Below are 26,458 nucleotides of genomic sequence, written 5' to 3' on the forward strand. Positions count from 1 at the left end.
TTTCTTCTCCAAGCTTGTCTCATGGGTGTCACGTTTTTGCTCCTCTGGGTTAGAGGAATCTGTCCAGACAGAGGTTGGGGTAGATTTCACACTTCGCGTGGGGTGAAGGACACTCCAGCAGGACCTTACGTGGGCGATCGTGGAGCAGCAGGTCTGCTGGGCTGGATTCTCTCGGCAGAACAGCGATGCCGTTCCCAGCTCGAGGCAACCGGAGTCCGGCCCCGCGCACACCCCGCGGCTCCCTTGATGTCGCTCTGCGGTTCTCTGCCCGAACTGCGGACCGTGCCGATGGGCCTACGAGGGGACGAGGATAAGGGTGCTCTGCCGTCCTCCCGGGCGGCTTCCCCATTGCCTTTCCCGCTGCCTCCATCTCCTCCTCCCGGGGCCGACGCTCCCCCGCGCCAGATCCTCCTCCCTAGGGCTGCGCTCGAGGACCGGCCCCGCCGAGGGGCGCCCGTCTCTGGCCGCGCTGCGGGCGGCAGAAGGAGCGGAACGGCGGGAGCGGCGGGAGATGCGGGAGCGGCGCCGCGCAGCATCTCTCCGCCCTCCTCCTTGCCCCCCCGCGGCCGCCGGGCTCGGTCCTCCCAGCGCGTCGCCGGCGCCTTGGCTCCTCCTTGTCCTTCCTCGCGTGATTTTTATCGCGTCCATTTTTTGTGCGGGGATAAATAAATAAATAAGGGCAGCTGCCGCCCGCCGCCCCCCGCCGCCAGCCCGCGCGGCGCCGCTAGGGGCGGCAGCCGGGCCCCGCATCGCCCCGCGCCGCTCGGCTCAGGAGAGGGAGGCAGCGGGGCGATGCGGAGCCCCCTCCCGTGACTCCGGCTCTCCGCCATGCCATGGGTTAGGCGGACTCCATCCCGCAGCCGAGAAGGCACCAGCCAAGCGAGGCGGCGGCAGGAAGCGGCGCGGTCCGGCAGAGGAGCGGCGGGAGGCGGCGGCGGCGGGAGGCGAGCGCGGCGCCCCGCGGCCCCTTCCATGGACGGCGGCGAGGAATTATGAGCCGCGGCCGGCGGCCGGGACTGGCGCTCGCCCGCTGGGGCTTCCCCCGCTGCGCGCCCCGGGGCGCCGGGGCTCCGCTCTCGTACGGCACTCCCCTAAACCCCCCCGGCAGCCGCTGCCCCCGTCTCCCGACCCTCCGACGCTCGCTCCGTCCCCCCTCTCCCCGCCGCGGGCTCGGGGTTGGCATAATCTCGCTCGCACCCAAACCACAGCGCTCCCGCGGCTAATCCTGCCCTCTCCCCTCTCCCTCCCCACCCCGCCCCCGGCCCTTCCTCTCCCGGCGCTGCCCTCTCCCCTCCCCGCTCCCCCTGCTCGCCCCCCGGGGCCCCTCCGTCCCCGTCCTCCCGCTGCCGCCGGCGGCCCGGCGGGTAGGTGCGAGGTCGGGGCTGCCGGGCACCCCGCCCCTCCCCGGCGGGGCCGTCATTAGGCTGCCGGTTGATTACAGGGTATTGATTTGTATGTGCTTCTCCCGGCGCCGGCCGCTCCCGCTGGTGCTGCTGGAGTTCGGGCAGCGCTTCTCGTAGCGGCGGCGGCAGCTCCCACCAAACATGTCGGCTCCCGCCGGGCCCCGGAGCGGCCCCGCCGCTCCTCAGCCTCCTCCAGCCCCGCAGCCCGAGATGCCGGACCTCAGCCACCTCACGGAGGAAGAGCGAAAGATCATACTGGCCGTCATGGACCGCCAGAAGAAGGAAGAGGAGAAGGAGCAATCCGTGCTCAAGTAAGGGCGGGCGCATCCCTTTCTCGTCCTCCCGGGCCCGCGGCCGCGGAAGTCTCTCCTCCGGCCCCAGGGGCGGCACGGCCAGGGCGGGACAGAGGAGTCGGGCGGCCGGGGGCGGGCAGGGGTGCTCGGCGCTGGGCGAGTGTGGGTCACGGCGGGAGGGACCGGCGGGTGCAGCCAGGGACGGGGCAAAGCTCGGCGCCTGCCTTGGTCGCGCTCCGCCGGGCGGCTCCGGCTTCGCACGCCCCGGCGCCGGCGGGAGCCAGGCGCCCAACATGGCCGCACAGGTGCCGTCCTCTCCCGGCGTGTTCCATCGGGAGGACGGGGGTGGGTCGGGGCGGCGGTCGGCGCCGCCGGAGGGGGCGGACCGGCAGCATCGGGCCCAGTGCCGGGGGCGCGGCGGGCTCCGCGCTGGCGGCGGCGGCCCTGCCGGGCGGAACGGCGCCGCCGGGGCCTGGGCTCCGGCCGCCTGGCTGGGTGGGTTTGCCACAGCCGCCATCTTCCCCCGACAACGTGTCTGCCGCCCGCCCCCGCCCCGCTGCTCTTTCCAAGCGTGAGTCCCGGCGACGGGGAAAGCGGGACGCCCTCCGCCTGCCCGGCGCGGGCGTGGGGGCGGCTCCGGCTCCGGTACCGGCTCCGGGAGCTGTCCGGAGCGACCCGGCCGAGCGCAGGGAATTCGCTGTCCGCAGCCACTCTGCCCTGCTCGGAGCAGGGAGCTGTCCGGGGCCACCCGGCCCTGCCCGGCTCAGCACCGGGAGCTGCCCACAGCCGCCCTGCCCGGCTCAGCACCGGGAGCTGCCCACAGCCGCCCCGCCCGGCTCAGCACCGGGAGCTGCCCACAGCCGCCCTGCCCGGCTCAGCACCGGGAGCTGCCCACAGCCGCCCTGCCCGGCTCAGCACCGGGAGCTGCCCACAGCCGCCCTGCCCGGCTCAGCACCGGGAGCTCTCCGGGGCCACCCGGCCCTGCCCGGCTCAGCACCGGGAGCTGCCCACAGCCGCCCTGCCCGGTTCAGCACCGGGAGCTGCCCACAGCCGCCCTGCCCGGCTCAGCACCGGGAGCTGCCCACAGCCGCCCTGCCCGGCTCAGCACCGGGAGCTGCCCACAGCCGCCCTGCCCGGCTCAGCACCGGGAGCTGCCCACAGCCGCCCCGCCCGGCTCAGCACCGGGAGCTGCCCACAGCCGCCCTGCCCGGCTCAGCACCGGGAGCTGCCCACAGCCGCCCTGCCCGGCTCAGCACCGGGAGCTGTCCACAGCCGCCCTGCCCGGCTCAGCACCGGGAGCTGTCCGCGGCGGTGTCCGGGCAGGAGCGCGGGGCCCGGCGGAGCGCCAGCTTGCCCCGTGCCCCATTCCCGGCGGGACACTGGTCTCCTTGCGGGCGCGGGGATCCCCGCTGCCTGCACGGAGTGGGTCACGCCCTTCCCCAGTCGGGCTGGCAGACACTGAGTAAAGTCGAGAAAACTGTTATCCCTTCATGATGGAGTAACCACACTGACTTCTAATGGCTTAAAAGCAAGCAAAGCTACTGCTGTCGTGGACATGACTTTGATGAGTGTGGTGAAGCTGAAGCTCTAAGCTCTCTATTTTTTTTTTTTTTTTTTTTTTTTTTTTTGTACCAGAATTAGCGTTGTGTCTTGGACATGTTAATTGCAGCTGGCATTTCACACTCAGTACCTGGAAACTGTCTTCTGGGCTTCAGTTGCTGACTTTGGAAGTCTGTTTCCAAGATTCATTGCATTATTATTAGCATCATACCAAAACCTTCAAATATCATTTGTGTGACCTCTCCGAAGTATTGAGGAGATCTCCTAAAAACATTTCAAAGTCTATTTAAAAAGGTTTTTTGTTGGATGAACATTCTGAAGCATGTCAGTGTAATGTGAGCAGTGGAAATAAAGTGCCATAACTTCTTTTGTCACCACATCTTAGTCTCTTGCTCTACAATTTGTTTGCTGTTGGGATACTTTAATTTTGAAACAATTTAGATTCCTTTATTTTATTAAATTGTGTGATATACCAAAAAAAAAATTCAAATTTTTGTCTAAAACTTCTGCATTCTTAAAAATCATTAACAAAAATGGAAGTTCAAGTTTGAAGCTGCAAAAAATTCAAGGAATTAAGGTTGCATTTTAAATATATAATAATAGCATTAAAATTTTAAAGAAGAGACCTGTCAACTTTTGCTGTGGACAGTAATATTTATGATCAAATATAAAGTAAAATATCAGTACAATAGCTTGAATGGTTAAGCTTGCAAATGAAGAATAAACTGTTCTCAAGTAATGGTAAGGTAAAACTAACTTAAAAATGTAACAGAATTGTTTTCATTTGTAATATTCAGACTCTTGGAAGCAGACAATAGGCAAAAAAAGGTCTTTATCAAATATTAAGATAAACTTTATGTGGGGATTAGTTTCTCATTATGTGTCACCGAGAGTGTCCTCTTGAGTTCTGTGTAAGCCACGAGGGAGATGGTGTGGTGTAAAGTTTATACACAAGGGATGGCCTAAAGCAGCGCTATTAGGAAAGTGCTGTTGTCAATGGAATTTGAATAGATGGCCCACAATATTTTAGAGGGTAGTGAGAAGTGAGCTGGTGTCAGATGAATAACTCATCAGTTTAGTTTTTCTTAAAATGAAGTGTCTCCTTGAACCATCAGGTACATGTTTATTCTAAAAATAGCTGCAGATTTATCAAGCATAACCCTCCACCAAAGTCATACCAGCATCTTTATGTAGATATTACTGAGTTTAATTCTCTTGAGAGATATTTTCCTTCTGTCAAAAGAAGAGAGAGAAGGAAAAAGAAACCCCCCATGTTTATATGAATGAACTACTCTTATTGCATAGAGATAAATATAGAGCTAAATCCTGCAGTCTTTGTTCAAGTGTAATTCTCCTCGAAGGCAAGCTTCTTTTGAAGTGGAAGGTATTTTTGCCTCAGCAATAAAATAGTGGCATTTCATGCCATGGAGAAATAGAGCAGGATAAAAAAAAAGATCCTGAAAACCAGAGTACTGATATTTAGAGATATTAACACAAGAACTGTTCAAATGTTGAAGAAAGCAGCAAGCATGTATTCCCTCTATTTTTTTTAATAATTTATGGTGATTGAGTGTCAGTATGAATGACTAGTCTCTGGGCTCTACTTCCTTCTCCATTCTATTTCTATCTTGTGTTTTTCAAATTCTTATGCTGTGCCCATCACTGTGGTACTTGAGCATTTTCCAAAAGAGCATTAAGTAGTGTGACTCACATCTGTAATGTGGACTATTTATTCTTTTCCTTTCACTCCCTGGGGTAAATATGTGTGGATTTAAAATAGAACCATAACTTCTCCTTCTGCTTGTTTTACTCTTTTTGGGAAAAGGAAATACAGATGGTACTGAGTTGTAATCTGTAGCAACTAATAGTGACCAGGTCAGCATGAATTCTTGCCAGGATTTGATGGAACATGATGGCATGGAAAGCAGAAGCTTTCCAGATTTGCTCTTTCCTTTGGCCTGGTTTGATCTGTGAAATACGCTGAGCTACAGTTGTGCACTGTGTTCCTGAGGTGGAACTTCTGCTTTAAAAAGGATGGGTGGCAAACTCTGGCGCTTTGACTGTCTCTCTTCTGGAATTTTTGGGGCCCTTGGAGTGCATTTTGAATGTTATGTGCTAAGAAGGTGTCTTTTTGACAAGGTTATTGAATATATATTTTGCGTAATATTTTATATGCGTAATGCGTGACAGAATGAATTTATGTCTGTACTCTGGGTGTAAGTCTTTGCTGTTCAAAGAATATTTACATATTTTCAACCTTTTTCTTTGTGGATATTTTACTGACTCGGATAGAGGATTTTTGATGATGACTTTTTCTTTGAATTATGCACATCCTTCCTCTTATAAAATCTGGTTTTGTGTGTGTAAGCTTTTTAGACAGCACATCTCATCCATACAGACTGATTTATGGGATCAGTCTTGTGCTTTCTTACTTTGAATTTGTACTTTATTTCTGTAACAAAGAACTTATTGAGAGAATGCACATAGGAAAAAAATTATAGGAGATGTTAGGATGCTGCCATTATTCATTAAGACTTCTGTTTCAGTCTGTGTGATGCACCTCCATACTGTCCTACTTGAAATATCACAGGTTTCCAGCTCCTTTGCTGAGCAGTTCTAAAGATAAAATGCTCTCCTCATAAAGTCAGACTCATAGCTCTGAAAAGACATGTATTTCAACTTTTCATGGGTATGGAGAGTTTGGCCCGGTAGCAGACAAATTTTCCCAAGAGAAATTCTGTTATGAAATCATCCAACTTTTCATATATTTGCAAAACATCACAGGTTTACCATGAAGTCATTATAAAAGACATCTTTAAGAAGTCTGAGACTTTGTCAGCTGATTTACCTAAGGGGACAAGAAAGGTGGTAGCATAGTGGGCTAACTTAGAGGATGGTGGCTCTCTGTGAAGTCCAGAGTGAGCTTTAGGAAGGTGCAACTGACTGCAGGCTCAGTTACTGTGGTAGTGATTGCACAGACACTATAAAAATGGGGAGCTACACTGAATGAAACAAAATCTCTGACAAGCAAAACTCAAGGAAGCTGGGCTGTGTGTGCTCTGTATGATACTGAGTGAGTGAGGTGTGGGGCAGGATGCTCACTTGGAGAAGAGGAAGCAATAGATTGATGGCCATGCCTCACAGAAGTGTAAATATCAGATTCACAAAGCTATTGTACTATTTTATAAATAATTATCCTATTTCATAAATAATAAGCTCTGATTTACACTGTCACAAAAGTAGGTTTTGGATTAGGATTTCAGGGCTGGAGAGAAGAAAGATATAAGTGGTGATTATTGATTTTGCTTTTGGAAAACGGATATATGTATAGGAATTCCTGAAGTTTATAGATTAAGGTAAAAAGATTTGCTTTTGACTACATAGCAAACTAGGACTCCAGGCAATGTTATTTAAGTTATGCTTCAGTAATTTTGCAGTGCATTTTGTCTGAATTTGGTGTGCTGATTGGAACAGTTCATTGCTACACCACTCATAATTTTGCTCTTGTTTCTATGCATTATAAAATAAAATATGGTCCAAGTGTCTTTAAAAGTAATAACTTTGTGCAGAATAAAATAAGTTATAGTGGAAGTTACACAAATATATGTATGTTGTTGAGGAGGACACTTGTTCTTTTTCCTGCCCTGTCATGTCTTCTTCCCTTCCTACCACGTCATTCTGCTTCCTCGTAATATTCTTTATCATCTCCCCTTTCTTTTGTTTTAATAATTTGTACTGCTTTTTGGGCCTCTCTCAAAATATGCCTTATTCCTTGCTTCTTCTATGCTTAGACATTTTATACTGCTTGCCAGGTGGTTATGGCTTGTACCTTTTGCTCTTCAAGAAGACTCAGTATTTGCAATTGTTCTCTGAAGAATCTAACACATTTTTAGACACTGTCTACAAATGATTAAAGTAGTACTTCCTCTTAGTGACTAAGCAGAATGTATTTGGAGATTATACAGAGTGGCAGTTACACTAATTATTTGGCTTGATGATGTTTGTGTTGAGTAAAGTTTTAGATGACTGCAGCAGTGCTGATGTTCCCACATTCAGGAAGTACAAGTTGGATCGGTTGGATGTAGATAAGTTTGAGATTGTATGGGGCTGAGAAATAGTAAAACAGATACAGGATTTAGTTAACAAAGAAGCCCCAAAATAGACATTCAACACCAGATAATTCTTTCTGTAATCTTGTCAAAAAAATATCTTTCTGCACTTCTTTAAAAAAAAAGAGAAAAAACCCATTTCCTTTTACATCTTAAAGAGAGGAGTGGAGATCATGATTTTAAGGTGCTGAGACTGTATCCTAGAAAGCAGTGACTGGGTGAAATGCAGTGGTCTCTGGAGGTTAGGTTAGGGGACTGAATTGTCCATTCTAAGTTTCATCTGCATGCATCTCTGAGCTGAATAACATCTAAATAACAGAATGTCAAATAATTGATTTTTCCATTGAACCAACGGCTAATTAGTGTATATATTTTAAGTGTCACAGCAGTGATAGGTTACTGCAGAACTGGTGTAAAATGTGTTTTTACCCTGCCAGTGAAATTTTAAAATACTTGCCACATATTCAAAGTTCCATAATAGGGAGGAAAAAGTAAAATAATAGTTTGAACTTGGATTTTTAATCCAGTGGAATGGGATTTTTTTCAGTTTAATGTCACCTCTCCCCCTTTTGCTTTAGTGGCTTCCTTCAAGTTTTGTTATCATATTTACAGTCAGTCAGAATGCTAGGGCAGTTTCTGAGACCATTAGACCAACCTTTTCCAAGAAGGATTATTTTGGTGTGTTCTTTAATTTTCCCCAAACATCTTCACTGACGATGCATTGTGACAGAAACTTGGGGAGGTAAAACCCCAAGAACACACAGTGATGAGTAGTGATCTAATCTATACCTGTTTTACTGCAACAGACATAAATTGACAATGAACTTTGAGGTGGGAATGATTTTTTAAGTTTAGATCACATGGACTGTTGTAGTAATGTCTTGCTATATCAAGGTTATTAACTGCAATTTGCGTTAGACAACCTAATCTCTCTAAGAGTGGGCAAGTCTTTCTTTTAGTTTAAACTCATAAGCAGGAAGAATCTCTTGAAGTACTAATTGTCTAAAAATGACATTCAAAATCAGTCATTGTTGAGATAAAGTTATTCATATTATATATCTGAAGTTCATATCAACCAATATTGTTTTCAATGCTTACTGAATTTAGATCTCTTTTGCAGGATTACATGGTGTAACAGGAGGAACTGTTACGTTCTTGAAGTTACTCTGTTGAGGGTATGTTAATAAAAACAGTTTATACCAAATCTAGTAGTGCATTTGTAAACTCAGTAAACTCCAACAGCTTCATCTCAGGAGTTATACTTCTGGTGATACAGTAACATTGCAAAGTCAGTGCTGTGCTGAACCGCTGCTTCTGCATGATACCATGTGGTGACTGTCCTCGTGTAGTTTCTCTGAGCTATGATCTTGAAGCTGCAAAGAGGTCAGTAAGGACTGAAACTGTAAGAGTTAATGTAACAGTGAGAGATTGCATAGGGGAATAGCAGTGCATATAAGAAGTAAATACGTGTAATTTTTGGAGAGTAAGAGTTCAGAGCAATTTCTGTTGTCTTCTGTCACTGAAGGTGGAAGGCAGTGTTTTTATAGTCTTGAATTTAAGTATCAGCTGTCATCGCGTAATATGCTTGCAGAGTGAATTCTCAGTTGTATTTTGATAAAGAAATCAAACTCATGCATTTTGATAGGGGAAAAGTAATAGTCATAATAGCTGACTTTATGTATCTGTATCTTTAGGAGTTTCAAAGTTTTGATGTGAGGTCATAAAGAATATCTTTGATTTAAACTTTGAACTTTTATTAAAGATATTGTGAGATCTATCCTGTTTGTTCTAGCAGGGGTTAGCAAGAGTTGAACTTGTGTTTCAAACAAGTCTTGAGTGCTTCTATTTAGAAAATCCATAAGAAAATCTTTAAACTTTAAATAACACATAAAACATATTATTTTCTTTGTTTACTGTCTCTATGGGGTTGGTTCTTCCTTCTTAAATCTCATATGAGGTCGCTTAAATACTTCCTGATGACCTATTCTTTGACATTAATATTTTTAAGGTGAATCATTTCCTATAGCAAATACAATATTGTATTTGTACGCAGGATATGTAACAGGTCATAACATTGTTAGATATTTGATAAAACGTGGCATTTTGGTTCTGTGTATTTTTGAGGGCAGACTTCCTTTAGAATGTGTATTATTTTAAGCATATGAAGCACATAAAATGCTTTCACCTTTAAATAAAATCGTGAGTTAGAAGCAGTTCATCTATTTTGGAAAATGGTTTACAACCATCTTTTGAATAGCTTTTCAGAAATATGTGCTCCAGTGTGTTAGCAAGAAATATTTTTCCATATAGTGTTTATTTAACTCTTGGTGCATGTATACACTTTTCAATTACAGAAAGGATGAGTGAAAAGAAATTATTTTAAAGCAGTTTAAAGCTCAGAGAACACATAGAATAATAGAAAACATTGCTGGTTGCGACCTCAACAGGTCTTCCAGTTCATCCTTTGCTCAAGGCATGACCAGCTCTTAAGATAGCAGTTTCTGATACTTACTTGTCTAAACTAGTGATTTGCACTTGTGAGACCCACCCCCAGCCAGTGAAATAAATAGACTTCCTGGCTGAGGCAAGGGCATACTGCAGATGATGCACTGAGTTCAAGCTGATGATCTCTGCAAGAGCTGTGTTGCCTAAGTAGCAGAAAGTGAAGAGTGGGCCAAGCAGATCTTAGGGTAAAACTCTTGTATACAGTATGAAAATGTTAATTTTTTTCAGATTATATATTACCACTGAAAGGTATGAGAATAATGATTCCACTACTGATTCAACCAGGGATGGAGATTTCTTGAATTCCCTAGATAATTTGTCTCAGTTACTCAAAGCCCTTATACTTACCTCTAGAATTTTCCCCTTACTGTTAAATCTAAATCTCTTTCCTGCCATTTGCTACTTACTCTGTCCATAATGGAAATGCAATGCAGTGTGTTATTTTTCTGTTTTTTATGTATTTCACAAATGTGATCATATCTTCTCCTGTATATTCTCATCACTCCTTTCTGTGGATTCAACAGGTCATATTTTCTTGATTTCTGACCATTTTTGCTGCTGGTCTTTATATATACTTTTTGACTGATTTTTTTTGAAAGAAAGTGTCCAAACCCAGACACGTATTCCGAAGCTGTATGGAGAGAGCATGAGGATAAAACTATCTCACACAGAACTCTCTGCTTGCATAGACAGTGTCACGTGTTTGGGGCTTTTGTTGTGATAAAGCACTTATGGATTCCTGGTCAGCTTGTGATCTACTATCCTTTCACCCTGCTTTTCTGCAGACTCTTGTTGAATCAATCATTCCTCATTTTGTATTTTGAATTTGAGTACCTCAGCTATGCAGTGTTTGTCTTTAGTGCCACTGAGTCGTATTTTGTCTGTATCAGATGCCTCTTACAAATTTTGCATTCAAGTGCTAAATAAAATGCACAACAGCCCTTGGAGCAAGAATGAGGACTTGCCTCTAGAGAGAGAGGGAGTCCTAATCACAGAGATATTTTGACTTTCTCTTGCCCATACATTCGTGATCCTGACCACACAAATGTGTGCCTTCATTGTCAAGATGCAGAATAAACTTCTCCAGTTTTACCCGTAACTTGTTCATTTGGGAAGAGACAGCTGTGTTCAGATCTCTGCCTGATAAAGGAGGTCTTTCACCAGCTTGGAAGTACACAAACGCTCTATTATTTTAAAGGAAACAGTTGTACTGCTGCCATTTTTATTCAGTAGTGCAAGATGTTGTTTGACTTACAAAAAATTTGACAAAAATTTGAGATCCCAAAAATACATAATTACTAGTTTAGTGAAAATAAGAAGATGAGTAGTGGAAGTGATTGTCCATGCTCCTGATTGAAAAGGTCTAATCACACCATTTTGCATTCCAAGGAGTTATAGGGAAGAACCAACACTGGCATAAATATGAATCCATCATGAGGTGTGAGTCCTCACAAAATCAGACTTCTTTAAGTTCAGCACTCATAAAACTGTTTGGTTAATGAAAATCATTGCCTCAGTTTTGGCATCTTTTTTATTCCTACATTACATCATTGAGAGCCTGGATTATGTTATTTGAGCCCAGAAATTCTTTGGGATTCTTCTGACCAGATCTGAATACCTACAGAGGAAGACATCCATATCTGAAATCACTTAGGTTCAATTTGAAGCAAATGGAAATAAAGAGGTGCCTTTAGGATGTGATCCATCTCATCTTAAATTAGACATTTCAAATAGGCCAGCTGAATTGCAGAGCCTATTTCTGGCTGTGGACTTAGAAAGAAGATAGAGTGAATATGTCAGATGTAGAGGTCTATTTCACAGACTTCCAGAACTAGGTAAATTGAGTCTGCCCTGCAGAGTTCTGCCTTTGAGAGTAACTCTTCACTATTTGATCTTATAAGAATGCTGGGGACACTTTCCCCGCTGATGCTGACGTTTATGGTTCCCTAGAAGCTGTTTGTCAATCTGCATATTTTGCTTATATTTCTATCAATTATTAATTAGCATATGCTCATTTATCCATGACCTTACTGTTTGAGACTCACTGCTGGGAACCTGAGTATGCTTCCTTTCTAGTCCATGGTTATTCTTAGGATTTGGTATATTTTTTTATGCTGAATTCAGAAAGCCTTTGAAGAATGAAATCTAAAAGAAGACCTTGGAATATAAAATCTTTCCAGCATGTGGGATTAAGCATGCTCATCATCAAAAGAACATTGCAAAGAAAACCTTCCTATGCCATTCCCCAAAAAGAATGACTAGCACGTATTTTAAGGTAGGATCTCATAGATGAAACTAGTCAGATTGCTAGATGGGAAGTCACAAACAGGATTTGTCTACTACTTGTAGGCTTAAAACTGTGTAATGCTAAGACCCAAATAAAGCTCTATAAACTCAGTTTGACAGTTTCTTGCCTTAACTCACACACCATATCTTTTGTTATGTAGTGTTTTAGTGGTATTTTTTAGCTACTATGTATGTATGAGTTGATAGGTCACTTTTGATGACCTATCAACTATAGGTTATATATCTATAGCCTCATAAGTACATACTGTTGTCCTGCTATGCATTCTGAATTCAGCATTTTCTTGCTTTGAAAGTCTGGATAAACAGGTATCTATGGAACATGCTGTATGATATTGAAATCAAATATATTTTTGCTGAGTCAGGCCCTAAGGCAGTTTGGGAGCATGGGTTTTGATTCAGCATGCTTTCATTAATTTGGCTAGTCATTGCGATTATGATTCATTTCATTCTGTGTAACCGACTGCTGCACAGTAAGTGACAGCTGAACCATGTATTATCTAACAGATAGAAAAATAGCATCACTGTCACATTTAGAAGGCTGAGGATTATGCTTTTATCAAACACATGTTTTTTGCTTAAGTTAAAATGCTTCAGGAAAATATTTTTTCTTTTTCAAACTACTTGTAATGTTACAGTAATGAAGTGATGAAATATCACAGTAAACACTATGAACTTTTTAAATTAAGAACTTAATTTTATTCTGTTGATAGAATGAAGCAGCTTGTTCTGGTTTTATTTAATGTATTAGCTTTTTTGGATTGGTAGTAAGGTTATGCCTGTTGATACTTTTATGATAGTCTCATTTTCATATAAGTAGTAAGTCTGAGGAGCTAAGGCTAAGTTTAAGTGAATGGTAAATATTTCTGAAGTGTTGATATTACTTCCATGCTAATACATGTTACATCAGAAGTCGTTTCAAGTGAAGCAGTAATTCTTATTTCTTTGTGAAACTTTACCAAAGATTCCACCAGATTTTAAAGTTAAGCAAAATCCCAATATGATTGAAAGAAAACTGTATTTTTATCTAGTATCCCTATTTCTTTTAAAAAACTGTATCTTCCAAGTTTAAAGATATGTATCAAAAATCCAAATCTATTTTTTCCTGCCCTTTCTATGGTTAATCTGAAAAAATTGCTGTACAGGATGCTGTGAAGGCACTGGGCCAAGAAAAGGTGCTTTCAGGGTAGAGTACAGAAAAAGTATTTGTTATTTAGAAGCCTTGAATTCTGTCTGCTTGATGTCTGAAAATGCAGGTGGCCAAGGATGAATGAAGTTTAATGTGCTATAGCTGAGTACTAATGTACATTTACATATTTTGAGTTTACTTAGACATGTTTGGAAGATAAATGTTTCTAGCTACTTTGTAGAGTTTCCATGAGCTTGTCTTTTGCAGAATTTGCAGTGTTCTTGTCTAAAATTTGGTATGAGTTATATATTCCCAAGATTTCTATAACATAGATATTATCATGTATAACATAGATATTCTCATGTATAGAAGAAGGTTATATTTGGAGAAAGGCAAAAGAAATATTTAGTTACATTTTTAACTTTTGGTATGAATGGTCGTATTTTTTCTGCATAAAGAAGAGTGATAAAAAATATAGAATTAGTCCATGATAATACTATGTCCTAACTTAATGTCTCAGATGTAAATAACAATTTTTTAAATAAGTAAGACCAGTTAGTTACAAGTAAGAAGTTTGTTTATTAAAAGTAATATGGGTTGAAATAATGTCTTTGTTTAGATTTATAATTTTGCCTAATAAAACTTTAATAATCAAAAAGCATTCCCTGAATCTGGAGTTTCACTATGGAAACTAAGTCATAGTTCAATAGGTATTGATCACGTTGTCATTACAATAGGTAAAAGCACCGATGTGTATTTTTTCTTCTTATTATTGAAATAATTAATTATATACTCCTAATTTTATTTTAGGTTAAATAAGAAAGAGCAGTTTAGAGCCGGTAGCATGTTTTGCCGCTCTTCATAGCCACAAGGTTTTTCTATGATAAGGGCTTAGGAGTGTTTTATTATAGTAATCCACAAAAAATTTGTATTTCAAAGGGACTGCTGGTCCTAACATGAATAAGACTAAGCATGATGACCTATTTTAGAAGAGCTCTTGCCCGCCATTGGATCTGCTGGATTTTCAGTAAAGCTGCCCAAAAGAATGATGTTGGTTTGTGTGAAAAGAGGGAAATTGCCATTAAATATCTTCTATCTTGGACATAAGTATATTTTATTCAGTATTTATGAGATTGCTGAATGGTATTATGATGTGGAAGGAGGTTTATACCAGAACTCTACTGTGCCTTTCTACTGCTTAGTATGTTTGGGCATCATTAGTATCTTTTTAGGGACTGTTTGAATATCTGCATAAGTTTCTGTAATTACATCACTGAAATGTATTCTACCCTTAGTTTCAGTTTAATATAGATTTTCTTTAAAAATTTTCTCAGTGTGTGAAACAAAGGAAGAAAAGGATTTATTGAACTGATTCCCACCAACCTAAACATTCTTTGCCCTTTAGTTCATAATTAAGTTCATATTGCCATATTAAATGAAAATTTACATAAGAACATATATGGAAGCATGTAACTCACTAGATTCATAACTAAAAATGGTATCACTTCTTCTTTGGTGTGAAGGAAGTATTCCTATACTGCATTTACATGTCCAGGTGTTGGGGTGGAGCTGCAGGGGTGGCAGAAGACACCAAGACATGCCCTCATGTCAGAAAAAACTCCTTTCCACTTGCTCCAGAATGGATCTGCCACTGGCCATATTGTCCATCAGTGACACTGCTGGATAGTCACATTATCTCTGTGGATAATGTGTAAGAGAAGATAAAGAATCCTGTAAAACAGTGAGAGAGAGAGGGAATGAGAAAAATATGAGAGAGACAGCCCTGAAGATGCCAAAGCCAGTGGGGAAGGAGGAGCAGGATGTGCCTGCAGGCAGCAGAGCAGAGATTTCCCTGCAGCCCACGGTGGAGCCCATGGTGAGGCAGCTGTGCTCCTGCAGCCTCTGGGGGACCTCATGCCAGGGCAGGTGGATGCACCTTGTATGAAGCTGGGACTTCATGGAGGGCCCACACTGGAGCAGGCTCCTGGCAGGACTGCAGCCCCTGGAGAGAGGAACCCACACTGAAGTAGGTTTTCAGGCTAGACTCTTGATTCTTCAAGGCGCCCACGCTGGAGCAGGATGTTTCTTGAAGGACTGCACTCTGTGGAAGAGATCTGGAGCAGTTCTTGAGGAACTGTAGGCTGTGGGAAGGACCATTTTGGAGCAGTTCAGTGAGGACTGTATCCCATGTGAAGGACTCCACATTGGACCATGGGACAAGTATGAGGAGAAAGGAGTCACAGAGATGAAGAGCTCTCAACTGACCACAATGTCCCTGCCTCCTCCACCTGCGCTGCTCCAAGTATGGAGGTAGAAGGTTCATAAGTGAGGCTGAGCCTGGAAAGAAGGAAGAGGTGGGGGGGAAAGTGTTTGTAGATTTTTTTTTTTCACTGTCCTACTGTGTTATTAAGTGGCAATAATTTGAATTAATTTTCCAAAATTGGAGTCTGGTAACTGGTGAGTGGTCTCTCTGTCCTTATCTTGACCAGTAAGCTTTTTCATCATGTTCTCTGCTGTATCCTGCTGAAGAAGGGGAATGAAAGAATGGCTTGTCGGGTGTCTGGCAGCCAGCCAGGGTCAATCCACCACAATATTTATTTAGCAAATATATTTGCAAAGGCTAACTTGAACCTAGAGATACTGCTCTTCCTGGGTCCCTGTGGAATCAATACAGTAAGAAAAAGAGAAGCTTCTCCAGAAGGCAAATCTGAGATGCTAAATTCATCTCCAGAGCCCCAGGCAGTTCCATGCTGTCAGTGCAGCACCCGCAGCTCCATTGCCAGCCCAGCTGCTCCTTCCTGCTTCCATGACACCATCATGGCCCTGGTGCAAGTGTCTGTTGAACTGTCTACTGAAAGTGTTTCAGGGAGGATAAGGTAATGAAAAAGTATTTTGCCCCTTCATCACTTTGGCAGAGAATCTTTTTAAGCTACAGAAAGGAACTCATCTGATTTACTGTACAGTCGTACAAAATGCTGAGCTAGCACAGCTGAGGGGCTGAGAGAGATTAGCTACAGTACTTTTGGAGTCTCTGAGAGCAATGGAATTATTCCACCGTTATTTCCACAGTCTGCAAAGACTGGTTATGTTGCACTCATTGAGAAAACCAGCAGTCAAACATGTACAAACTAATTTCTGATTTGCAGTTGCTGTTTAAAGTCTATGAATCACTGCCACCAAAATTAGCGTTCAGTAATTTTTTGGTGAAGAAAACAAAGAAAATGCTCTTAAGTTTTTTCTGCTGAATAACTGGAGTTGGAAAGCCATTACTGTTGTTACTTTAGATAGAACCAGGTTTTGTGTCTCCATATCAAACAGCAGGTTTTCTTCTTTAACACTTTTGAAGCTCTGATTTTCAGACATAAGTTGGTTCAGCTCATAGGATGAAGACAGAGAGGAGAGATGAATTACCTCAGATGACTCTGGTTAAGTGAATGAGCTCTGTAAAGCTGTGTTGCTGCATTTTCCGATGTGATCTGGGACATAAATAATGAAAGATGTGCAGCAAAGGCTCTAGTTGTAATTGCTGCACACACGTGCGCTTGTATTTTTACAGGTGACTGGACAGTCTTTTTGTTGTGTGAAATAATGGGAGAGCTGCTTAACCCCTAGTATTTCAGATTTTGTATGGGAAGATCTGATTATTTAACTGTGTGATGGCTTTAGCTCTAAGTTTCTTTGCATTTTGCTTCAAATGTAGGCTACATCAATATTTTTTAAAAGAGGACACACAAATAGTTTTGTTCTAATTAATCTGTTACTGAAACATAATTTTAAATAGAGATCTTGTAGATGACAAAAATTATGATTGACTTTCAATATGCTAGGGTCATGAATTCATTAACTACTGAGTGTTTTTAAGATTACATAGAGAAATACACAGTGTGAACTTACTATTGCTACTGTCTATGCCAACGCATAAGAAAAAGATAGACCTTGTATCAAAGCATTTAATTTTTTTAATAATTGCAATAAAAGTAATTGATTCTCCTAAGTTGCAGGCTTGCAGACTTGTGCATTTGATATGTAGCCTCATCGACTTAATTGAATTAAAAAAAATGACTGAGAAATGCAGCAATTAAAAATATTGCCATGCTAGTAGCATTGCCATTGCTAGTAGCAATTTTCTGAATGCCTACCTAGCATTCTTATTTTTAAGCAATGCTATATTTAGAAGGACATTTCATTCTTTTAGAAGAGAAATGAATCTATCAGGACTAGGACTATTATGTAGGAATATTAAATATTCACATATTTTTTACTACTTGGTTGCTAATATTAGCCCAGTAGTCATTATCATCTATTATTGGTTAGAATTTTTTTCTCTTGGGTTGCTATAATTGTCGTCTTTGATCTATATTGTATAGAAAAATAAAACAGCTGTCCCCTTTCTTATGTCTACCCTCTAGAATGCTGGTAAAAATTACTACAAAAGCAATATTTTAACGTGTTAACATGTGTAATATCCCCCAATGACTGGGATGGTCCTCCTTTCATAATCAAAGCCCACTCTTCTGGAAAGATTTTCTGCCCCCAAATCTGAATTAATTATGCATTCAACAAATGTCATATTCATTTAGAAGCCAGTATTTTTATTACAACTTTGTTTTGAACAGTTTTCCTCTCAGTGTCAGACACACATTTCTGGAGGATGTAGTGAGCTTTTACTTTTTCACAGGTTAATATTCAGACTGTTTCAGTGGCTGGTTAAAATTTTCCAGTGCCTGATTGTATGGTGACTCCATTACTGGTTTGTAGTAGTGCTGTCTAGAATGCCTGTGTTAGTGTAAAATGAAATACCAAAAAGTCTTTTCTCCTAAGGCTATATGTAAAGAAGGAGCACTTGTATTAGATGTTTCTCTTTCTAGAAATGAGGATAGAACTCATATAGGGATATACCTGAGATGATAATGGAATTATTCTGAAAAAAGGAAGATATTGTAAAAGACATGTTCATGTTTAACAAGATTTTTTTCCACACTAGAAGTTATGTATTTCTTCCAATGCTCCAAATAAGCTTTAAATTGAGTAAAATCTAGTTTAATATTTTAATTTTGGTTTCATGTAAGTTATATGAGATAGGATTTTTAATTTTTGTCATTTTATATACTTTTTATATATGAAAGTGTGGGAGATGACCATTTAAGTCTGTCTGTTCTTCATATTTTAATACAGACTAATTTGAAGTTGTTCGCTTCCCCAGCTCATTTTTATGGATGAAGCTTGTAAGAAAATATTTAGGTTAGAGCCTCTCTCTGGCAAATAAAACACTTCATGGCTTTCTTGTTTTGCTTTCTTGAAAATTTTGTTTCCATAATGAAATAATAGAGCCAAATTTTGGTTTAACTTGCATTCTTTTATTCTGTTATAAGTCTACTAATGTAATTAGATCACTTCTGATTTAATCTTATTGTGAAAGAAAAGAAATTATGTCCATCATTTCTTATAATTTATGTCAAAACCTGTAAGGGCCATGTGGGAGTGATAGACTCCAGACAACCTTGCTGTAGCCCTGTAGAATTTAAGCCATGAATTTGTACTGCCTGGACTGTCTTTGCTGCCTGAGGAAGAGTGAAGAGAGCAGCAATCTAAAGTGAGTTGTTGTGCCCATCCTGGTGAAATCTTGAAACAAATGAAAGCAGAATCTGCCACACTGACACTGTACTCTTTGGTTTTGTAAGATTTTTTGCCTTCTTGATAAAAAGGACACGTATTTTGTTTTCATATTCAATGTACAGGCTTCCAAATTTCCTGCTAGCAGTAAATTAACATTTCCTGTTACCACTGCTTGAGCAGGAGATGCTTGTAGTGAAAGCATGGATTGTAGATTGACTCCTAATATTTTGCTGATGTCTTTATTTTTCTTACACAGTAAGGTGTTTTCTGGTAATTTGTGTAAAGATTGATACTATTTTCCCTTCTAAGAAGTGGATAAACATCATAATATCTAGTTTTCCACCAGATGTAGATGAATAGATTAAATAGGTGTAATAAATGCACAAAATTGCGACACCTTGTCCAGAAATATCCTAGCAAGAGAGTAAAATAAGAGTTATCAATCATAAGTATTGAAATGAATCAATGACGGACTAAGCTATTCACTGTACCTGTAAAAGGTGAAGAAGTTAGCAAGCCTTGTAGTATCAGTGCTTAATGGTTTTATGGTTTTCACTGTTGGTTCTTTGGTATGTTCTTTTTTTTTTTTTTTTTTTTTTTTTTTTGACTACTCTGCTACCTCTGGATATTTCTGGGTAACATCAGTTTGTGCAATACACACAGTATAAAGGTTCATATTTTAATAAATTGAAATTAGACTATGTTTCACAAACATGATAAAGCTTTGGGTTAAAGTTCAAGCATAATCATCTGTAGAAAGTATTCTGCTTACAGTAATAAAAAGTGAAGGAGCTGAAGGAAATTGCAAATTGATATTTTCACTTATGACCTTAGCTTTTATGTAGATAGAGCTTTAGATTTTTTTTTGTTTACAGTAGATAAAGGGAAGACAGTAGGGCTTTCAGTGGTTCTTGTTCTCTCTCTATAGGCAGATAACTCACCTTCAGGAGCACGCACACTATTTGGGTTACATAAGTCAAGTTTTATACAAATGTTTCTGGAAATAAAAAATATTTGAAGACTATTTCTGATTTAAAGCTAAAAGAAAGCTATTCCAATAATTAGGTGGACATTAGAAGTTATGAATGCACTTGACTATTACTAAAAATCTGAAATAGCCTCTGTCTATGTGTATTATGATTTTAATAAAAAAATACAACTATTTTTGAAAAATAAACAATAGCTACTCAATATCCTTTGGGGTCTCATTAAGAAAATCTTTCTGATCCAAAGTTTTTTTACTGTGCTGCAATATAAAATGTCTTAACACTATTTTATCTGTAGTAGACAATGTGTAAATGTAGCTGTCATATTGCCTGGAATGATCTTTGTCCCTACAGCTTTCTACTAGATCTTTTTGGTGGAAAATCCCCATATTTCTGTTGCTAAAGAAATGGGTGCTAACAAAATTACCTCCTGTCCTGATAAATTCGTCCAGTTTGGTCAAGTAAGAACCAAAGTAAAGAAATTCTAAAAGGGCATATTTAATTAATGTTATTTCTAAGAGCTGGCATCTGATAGTTGGAGCTTTTTTTTGTGCTGTCAGCTGCACCATTTCCAACTGAAGTACTGTTTTTAATTTGCTTCTGACAGACAGCCATGCCAGTCAAAATGCGCGAGTCTGGTTCCTATCAGTTTCTGTTCATTTGCTTATTCACTTCCTTGCTTTGCTACAGCCTACTTGTGCTTCCTCAATCTGTCAGATACACTTAAAGGAAATTGTAGTCTACATTTCTACCCTAGTTTTGTTTCTCCATGTTTCTTTATTTTAATAATCTGTTTTATCCAGTTTTAGTTCGAACAGATTGATGTAAATTTTTCAGAGGATGGTTAGGTTGAGTCAAGGTGCTTGTGAGAATGACACCAAAATGCTGAACGTACAATGAAATCACCCAACCCTGTTTCTGCCTGTACTGGAGAGGAATACAAAGCTTTTTTCAGGACTGCTACTTTCCATCTCCAGCAGATATGTGGGTGTTTCCTGGGCAGAGGTGGAGAGGGAATTGACCTTAACATTTGTTAGCAAGTTTTGGAATTGTCTGCACTCTCACAAAGAAGGAAGTGATTAGAAACAAGAACAAATCCGACTTAGATTATCCTTTTGCACTCCCAAAATACATTTTTACTGCCTTGAACAAATGTTGCCCCTGAAGCAGCACAAGTAGGTTTTGTTCCTTTCTCTGGGCTTTTGGTAAAAATAGAGCAAAAGTGCATCATCCACAAGACTCATATCTTAGTGTGCCCATCTTTGTCTGTCTCTTTCTGCTTCTTTTGTTTTCTGTCCTTGAGGAAGGATGTTATTCTTGCAAAAGTGTTCACTGGGAAGTCTAGTGGTTGAAAATAAAGTTGTGAAACTTGTTTTTCAGATAGAATACTATTCTCTACTGAGTACTGAGAATCCAAGAATTTCTCAGAACACATTTCCCAGTATCTGCAGCATGGTACACGTTCCATGTTCTCTGGATTTAGATATGCAATTCAACTTTGGGGTTTTACTCCATAATAGCACAAAATTAAAATGTATATCAAGTCTCTCCATGTTTCCTGTGTCTTGGTTTCCACAAAAAAGGAGCATCTGTGTGACAGTTACAGTACACTATAAAAAATAACTGATCACAGAGGTGAGGATATCTGAGTCCTGATGCATGACAAAAGATTTCTTTAGGTTTACCTTTGGGCCCCTCCTAATTCCATTACCTGCAGGGTGCACGGCACTGTAGGATCTACTACCCATGAAATATAGCTGTATCTATGGCAGCAAGACCTGTAGCTAGCCCTGCAGGCATATTTTTAACTGTAGTGTGTGGTGATGTGGGTTCTTCCAGGATATTCTTGTTTCTTGCTGGACATGGAGTTTGCTGAATTATATACAAGTTATGTTTTCTCATACTTTTTAGGAAAAGTTGAAATACTCTGACTAGAAAATGATTAAAGCATGAAAAAAAGTGACACTGTCCTCATTTGAAAACAGAAAGTTCAGCCTCCTGGATACTTCAGGTTTTAAAAACACTGTTTTGCCATCAGTACAACTGTGACACCAGGAGAAATGAGGAATTCAGTATAAACCCATGACTGTGCACTTGATAATAATTTCACTCTTAATAATCTAATCCATCCATTGTAATGAAGCAATTAGCTTGCTCTGTCCCTAGCTGTAATCTAAGAGTGAATAACGACATTTATTCTTGTTTCAACAATTTTGCTATTGAATATTAGGTGGGGTTTATTTTGCTTGTCCTTTCAGGCCTTTTACATTGCAGGAAAAACATGTTTTTATATGTCAGGAAATCTGTTGCAAGGACATTTATGATAGATGAATTTAGCTTGCTGTCATAAATTTCCTTAGTTCAGAAATAAAGGTAATATAACATTGGAAGAAATGAAAAAAAAAAAAAAGGGAAAAAAGGGCAAGGAAAGGAGAAATAACAGCTGCTATTAGTTCCTCAGGTTTCATTTGAAGTGATCAAAGAAGTTATCTATGACAAAGTATTACTCATTCTTGATCTCATCAGTGAGCCTCAGAAACTTCCACGTATTTTTCAATTTCTTTTATGGTCTAACACTCAATTTCAATATATATTATTTTTCTAAGTCTGTCTGGTTAAAATAGGAACAAAATTTTCTTGTAGACTTTTAAAATGGGATAAGCCCCAGATTTTATTTGATGTGTAATATTTAAGGAGAAACTATGTGAATATGCTTATTTTGAATTCATAAGGATTTGTTAGGTAGCACTTGTTTTCTTTCTCATTTTTTTCCTTTCCCCTCCAGTGCTTATTCCTTGTAAGAGCTTTTTATGATACAGGTAGATTTTGTCTAGTGTAACTGTTACTCCACTCTTACAATGACAAGGAATTCAGCATCAGATATGGCATTTGGGAGATCTGAGGAGAAGAAAGGCAGGAGGAAGAGTGTTTGGGTTTTGTTCAGTTCAACAACTGAAAGGCAGTTCCAAAAATTAGGAAGTTTTTGAGAGAAGAAAGCACCTTTTGTGTAGAGTTTTCAAGGTTTTAACTATCTTCAAATTCTACCAAAATTTTTTTCTACTGCAGTATATTGTGCATATTATTCTAAGCTCATTGGGATCTTTTCACATCCTCAGTAAGGTCTTGATGTACTTAAGGCTTCATTAGACCTTCTCAACTTTTTCGGGAATTTGCATGTTCACTGAGGTAACGAAAGATTGTTTTCAACTTTTGCCAGAATTTTTTTTTTTTGACAGAGCTTTCCATGTGATGCTAAAAGCCAGACAAGTTTTGATATCTGGATTCTGATGGAAGAAACCTGAATTTCTGCCAGGTCCTTTCCCCAGCTCTTTGGCAGCCTCGCTGGCAGGCTGCTGGGAAGCCGTATTCTGCATCCTTTGACTCGTTCAGTCCCTGGTTCTTCAGCAGCAGAGACAGCTGGAGCTTCCAGGACCCTTAACTCTGGGCAGTCTGTCAGGCAGCTTTTTGCAAAACCCGAAATCCCGAAGTGGGTCAAAAAAAAAGTAATTCCAGTTTGTGGAAAAATTCTAAATATGTGGTATTCATTCTTCCGTCAAACAGGATCATTTCTAGGTTTGAACCTCTGTATATTCCTTTCCTTAAGTGAATTTTGAATGCTTTCCTCCCTGGACTTTTTGGCATCTCAAATGTAACTCCTTTCTCTCATTTACCTTTTTCCCTTCTATGAGGGACAGAACAGTGTTTATGGTTAAAGAGTACTTTCACAAATGAAATATTGAAATGTTAAGAATGTGTGATCTGACATGTTTTTCAGGTAAAACAAAAATTTCAGCCCAGTTAGTCTATATAGTGAGAGACTAAGTTTGTCTGCCTCTCTCTTTACTGGGGACTGAAGTCTCTAAAATAACCACTGAAACTGCATAAACCAGCTAAGTTTTCATTCTGAATAGGCATAAAGTGTTAAATTGCTTTTGTTCTATTGTTGATTAAATGGGCCAATGCTTCATTCTTATATTAATCTGGCAGCATAGTGGGCTAAACCTCTGCTATGATAACTTTAGTATTATCTATACCATATAGTATTTAAATATACTTTTTTGTATATTCAACACAGACAACAAATGAAATGTACTTCCAGTTATTGTTATCACTTAACAAGTAGGCTTCTGTTGTCTAATTTTGAGCATTAAACTTACTTAACTCCTCAGAAAACTAAATTAGTCCCATCCTTATAGAATAGTAAAGAACAAATTTAATTGCCTACCTTTCCTTATTTTTCCTTGTCTAATTTTATCTTTAGCATTTGGGGGCAACTCACAGGAGTTTTTATTATTTTAGATGTTCATGGCTACTCTGGATTATGGTAAAATTTGTGGTAACTATTTGTCTTTATTTTTTCTTTTTTAAAACATAATATGATTGGCATGCCCCAAAGGAATCTAGTCTTAAATAAGCCTCTGCTTTCATTAATTTTTGGACAATCCAGAAGAGAGCTCATGCTGAAAACAAAAAAAAGAGGTAAGAATAAAAATTTATAAATTAAATAGGGGAATAAAAAACAGAACGAACACAAATTTCAGCCTTAAGTTTATTTGAAGTCTGAATCCCTGTTAATAAATTTCTTTAAATATAATGGAGGCAAACTACTAGTTCAGACACATAGTGGATTTTTTTCTTTTTCCAGTTACCATCAGATATTCAAACACATTAAGATAAAATTCTCATTCATTAAGATTCTACTTCCACCTGTTTTTAGGGTGTGATTTTTAAAACTTTTTGTTTAATTGGGTTTTGTTTGTTTGTTTTTTTGTTTGCTTGTTCGCTGTCACCACCAGAATTTGAAAAATTTTAAAACAGTTTTCTAAAAGAGGTTGGGGCCAGAGAATAACACCCTTCTCTTTCCTAGTTTATAACTTCCTCTACCATCTGAATTTCTTGTTGGGCCATTCTCCCAGGACTACTGGAGCAGTTCCATACACTCAGACAGCTGCCCCTAGTCAAGGGTTAATCTTTGAAAAAAGAATAGGTAGCTGGATGAGAAGAGGCAAAAGAATAAGAGAATAAGAGGAAGATCTTTGAGCTATTCATGGATAAACAGTTTGGAGAAAAATGAAATTTCTTCTGTACTGTCTCTGGATTTTTTTTCCAAATGATGAAGAGCAAGTGTTCTAGTCAGAAGAATGTATTGAAAGATGCTGAGGGTGTGGTCTTACACCTGTAGGATAAGACTAAACTACAGTCTACTGACTCTTTCCATTGAGGAAATTATCACAATATCCTAAACAACTGGAAGATTTTATTTTCTTCCTTTCTCTTGAGTTTAACATTCCAAGTGAGAAGTCTTGAAGCTTGACTTGTGGGTGAAGTGCTCATCTACACTTGGAAGAATATAACTAATTCCCTCAGTTTTTCACCATTCTTGCTTCAACTCTTAGTGACTTTATGGCATATTTTCCCAGAACTGTTCTTATTCCTTGTTTCAGGCTACACATGCAAATCTGTATGAAAAGTTGTGGTGTTGTTGCCAGACTGTTTCATACATATAGAAGTAATTTTCTTGGAAAAAATGTGGGTTTTTTTCTGAAATCCTTGAAACTGAGGAGGAATTTTTTATTATCTTGGAATTAATTTAGGGAGTAGTGGTCAGTTTTTCTGAAAGTTTTTGCCTTTATACTCTTTACATGATATCCATATCAGACTTAAACCATACAAAGAAATTTTGGATCAAACTGGACTTTTCAGCTTTCAGCTTGGCACTTAATTCACATCTGGAAGTTCTTCTTCATTCTAAATAAAAGCTGGATTTTGTGGGAAGGTTTATGCGTCCTGATGGTGTCTTCTGTGATGGAAAGTCTGTCAGGAAGATTTTCAGGGCTTCTTTTGGGAGAAGAATGTAATGATGGAACTGAAATCATGTTCTTTCTGTCCTTCAGAATTTTTAGTTATTTAAATACCTTCTTTTTCTTCCGTTTCTATTATAAAATGGCATGCCAACCAAATAGTCTGACAGAGTAAATGTCAGAAGATTAGGCTGAACAAAGAGACATTTGGAAAATTCTGAATAAGTAAAAAATTTGAAACTTCCTTGTGTCCTTTTTGTTGCAGTGAGGTGGAGATTGTGTTGAGGTGGGGGTTGTGCTTTTTCTGCCAGGCAACTTGGACAAGGGAAAATGGCCTCAAGTTGCACCAGGGGAGGTTCAGTTTGGATATTATCATGATATGGTTTAGTGGGTATGGTGGTATTCAGTCTAAGGTTGAACTTGATAGTCTTGGAGGTCTTTTACAACTTCAAGGATTCTGTGATTCCACTGTTTTGGAAAGGAGGTTGTTTTCCTCCAAGTACAAGTCAGAAGGTAACAGAAGAAATCTCTGGCTTTCCACAAAAAACCCTTGCAGAGTCTAGTCTCTACCCATTTCCTGGAAGAGAATGAAGAAACCGAAGATATCTGATCATTATCAAATGTTAGCATAATAAAATTTTTATAGGCTTACTTTTCAAAAACATGTATTGAAATCAGGATTTCTATTAAATTTTGTGTTCATCTGGTGTCTTTTATTTCATCTACAGAACATTTAGAAAAGAGGCCACCCA

At 40.4% G+C, this 26,458-nt stretch overlaps 1 protein-coding gene across 12 annotated transcripts in view; it reads left to right on the forward strand.

The window, feature by feature from the left end:
• The first annotated feature begins 1,359 nt into the window (after positions 1–1,359).
• Positions 1,360–26,458, forward strand: part of RIMS2 (regulating synaptic membrane exocytosis 2) — a 453,372-nt gene continuing 428,273 nt past the window's right edge. For all 12 annotated transcript variants that reach the window (XM_066334680.1, XM_066334670.1, XM_066334562.1 and 9 more), the window contains exon 1: positions 1,360–1,714. In XM_066334680.1, the coding sequence (XP_066190777.1) occupies positions 1,545–1,714 (170 nt within the window). In that variant the 5' untranslated portion in view covers positions 1,360–1,544. The remainder of the gene's footprint in view (positions 1,715–26,458) is intronic.

This window comes from Sylvia atricapilla, chromosome 1 (assembly GCF_009819655.1).
Source record: "Sylvia atricapilla isolate bSylAtr1 chromosome 1, bSylAtr1.pri, whole genome shotgun sequence".
NCBI lineage: Eukaryota > Metazoa > Chordata > Aves > Passeriformes > Sylviidae > Sylvia > Sylvia atricapilla.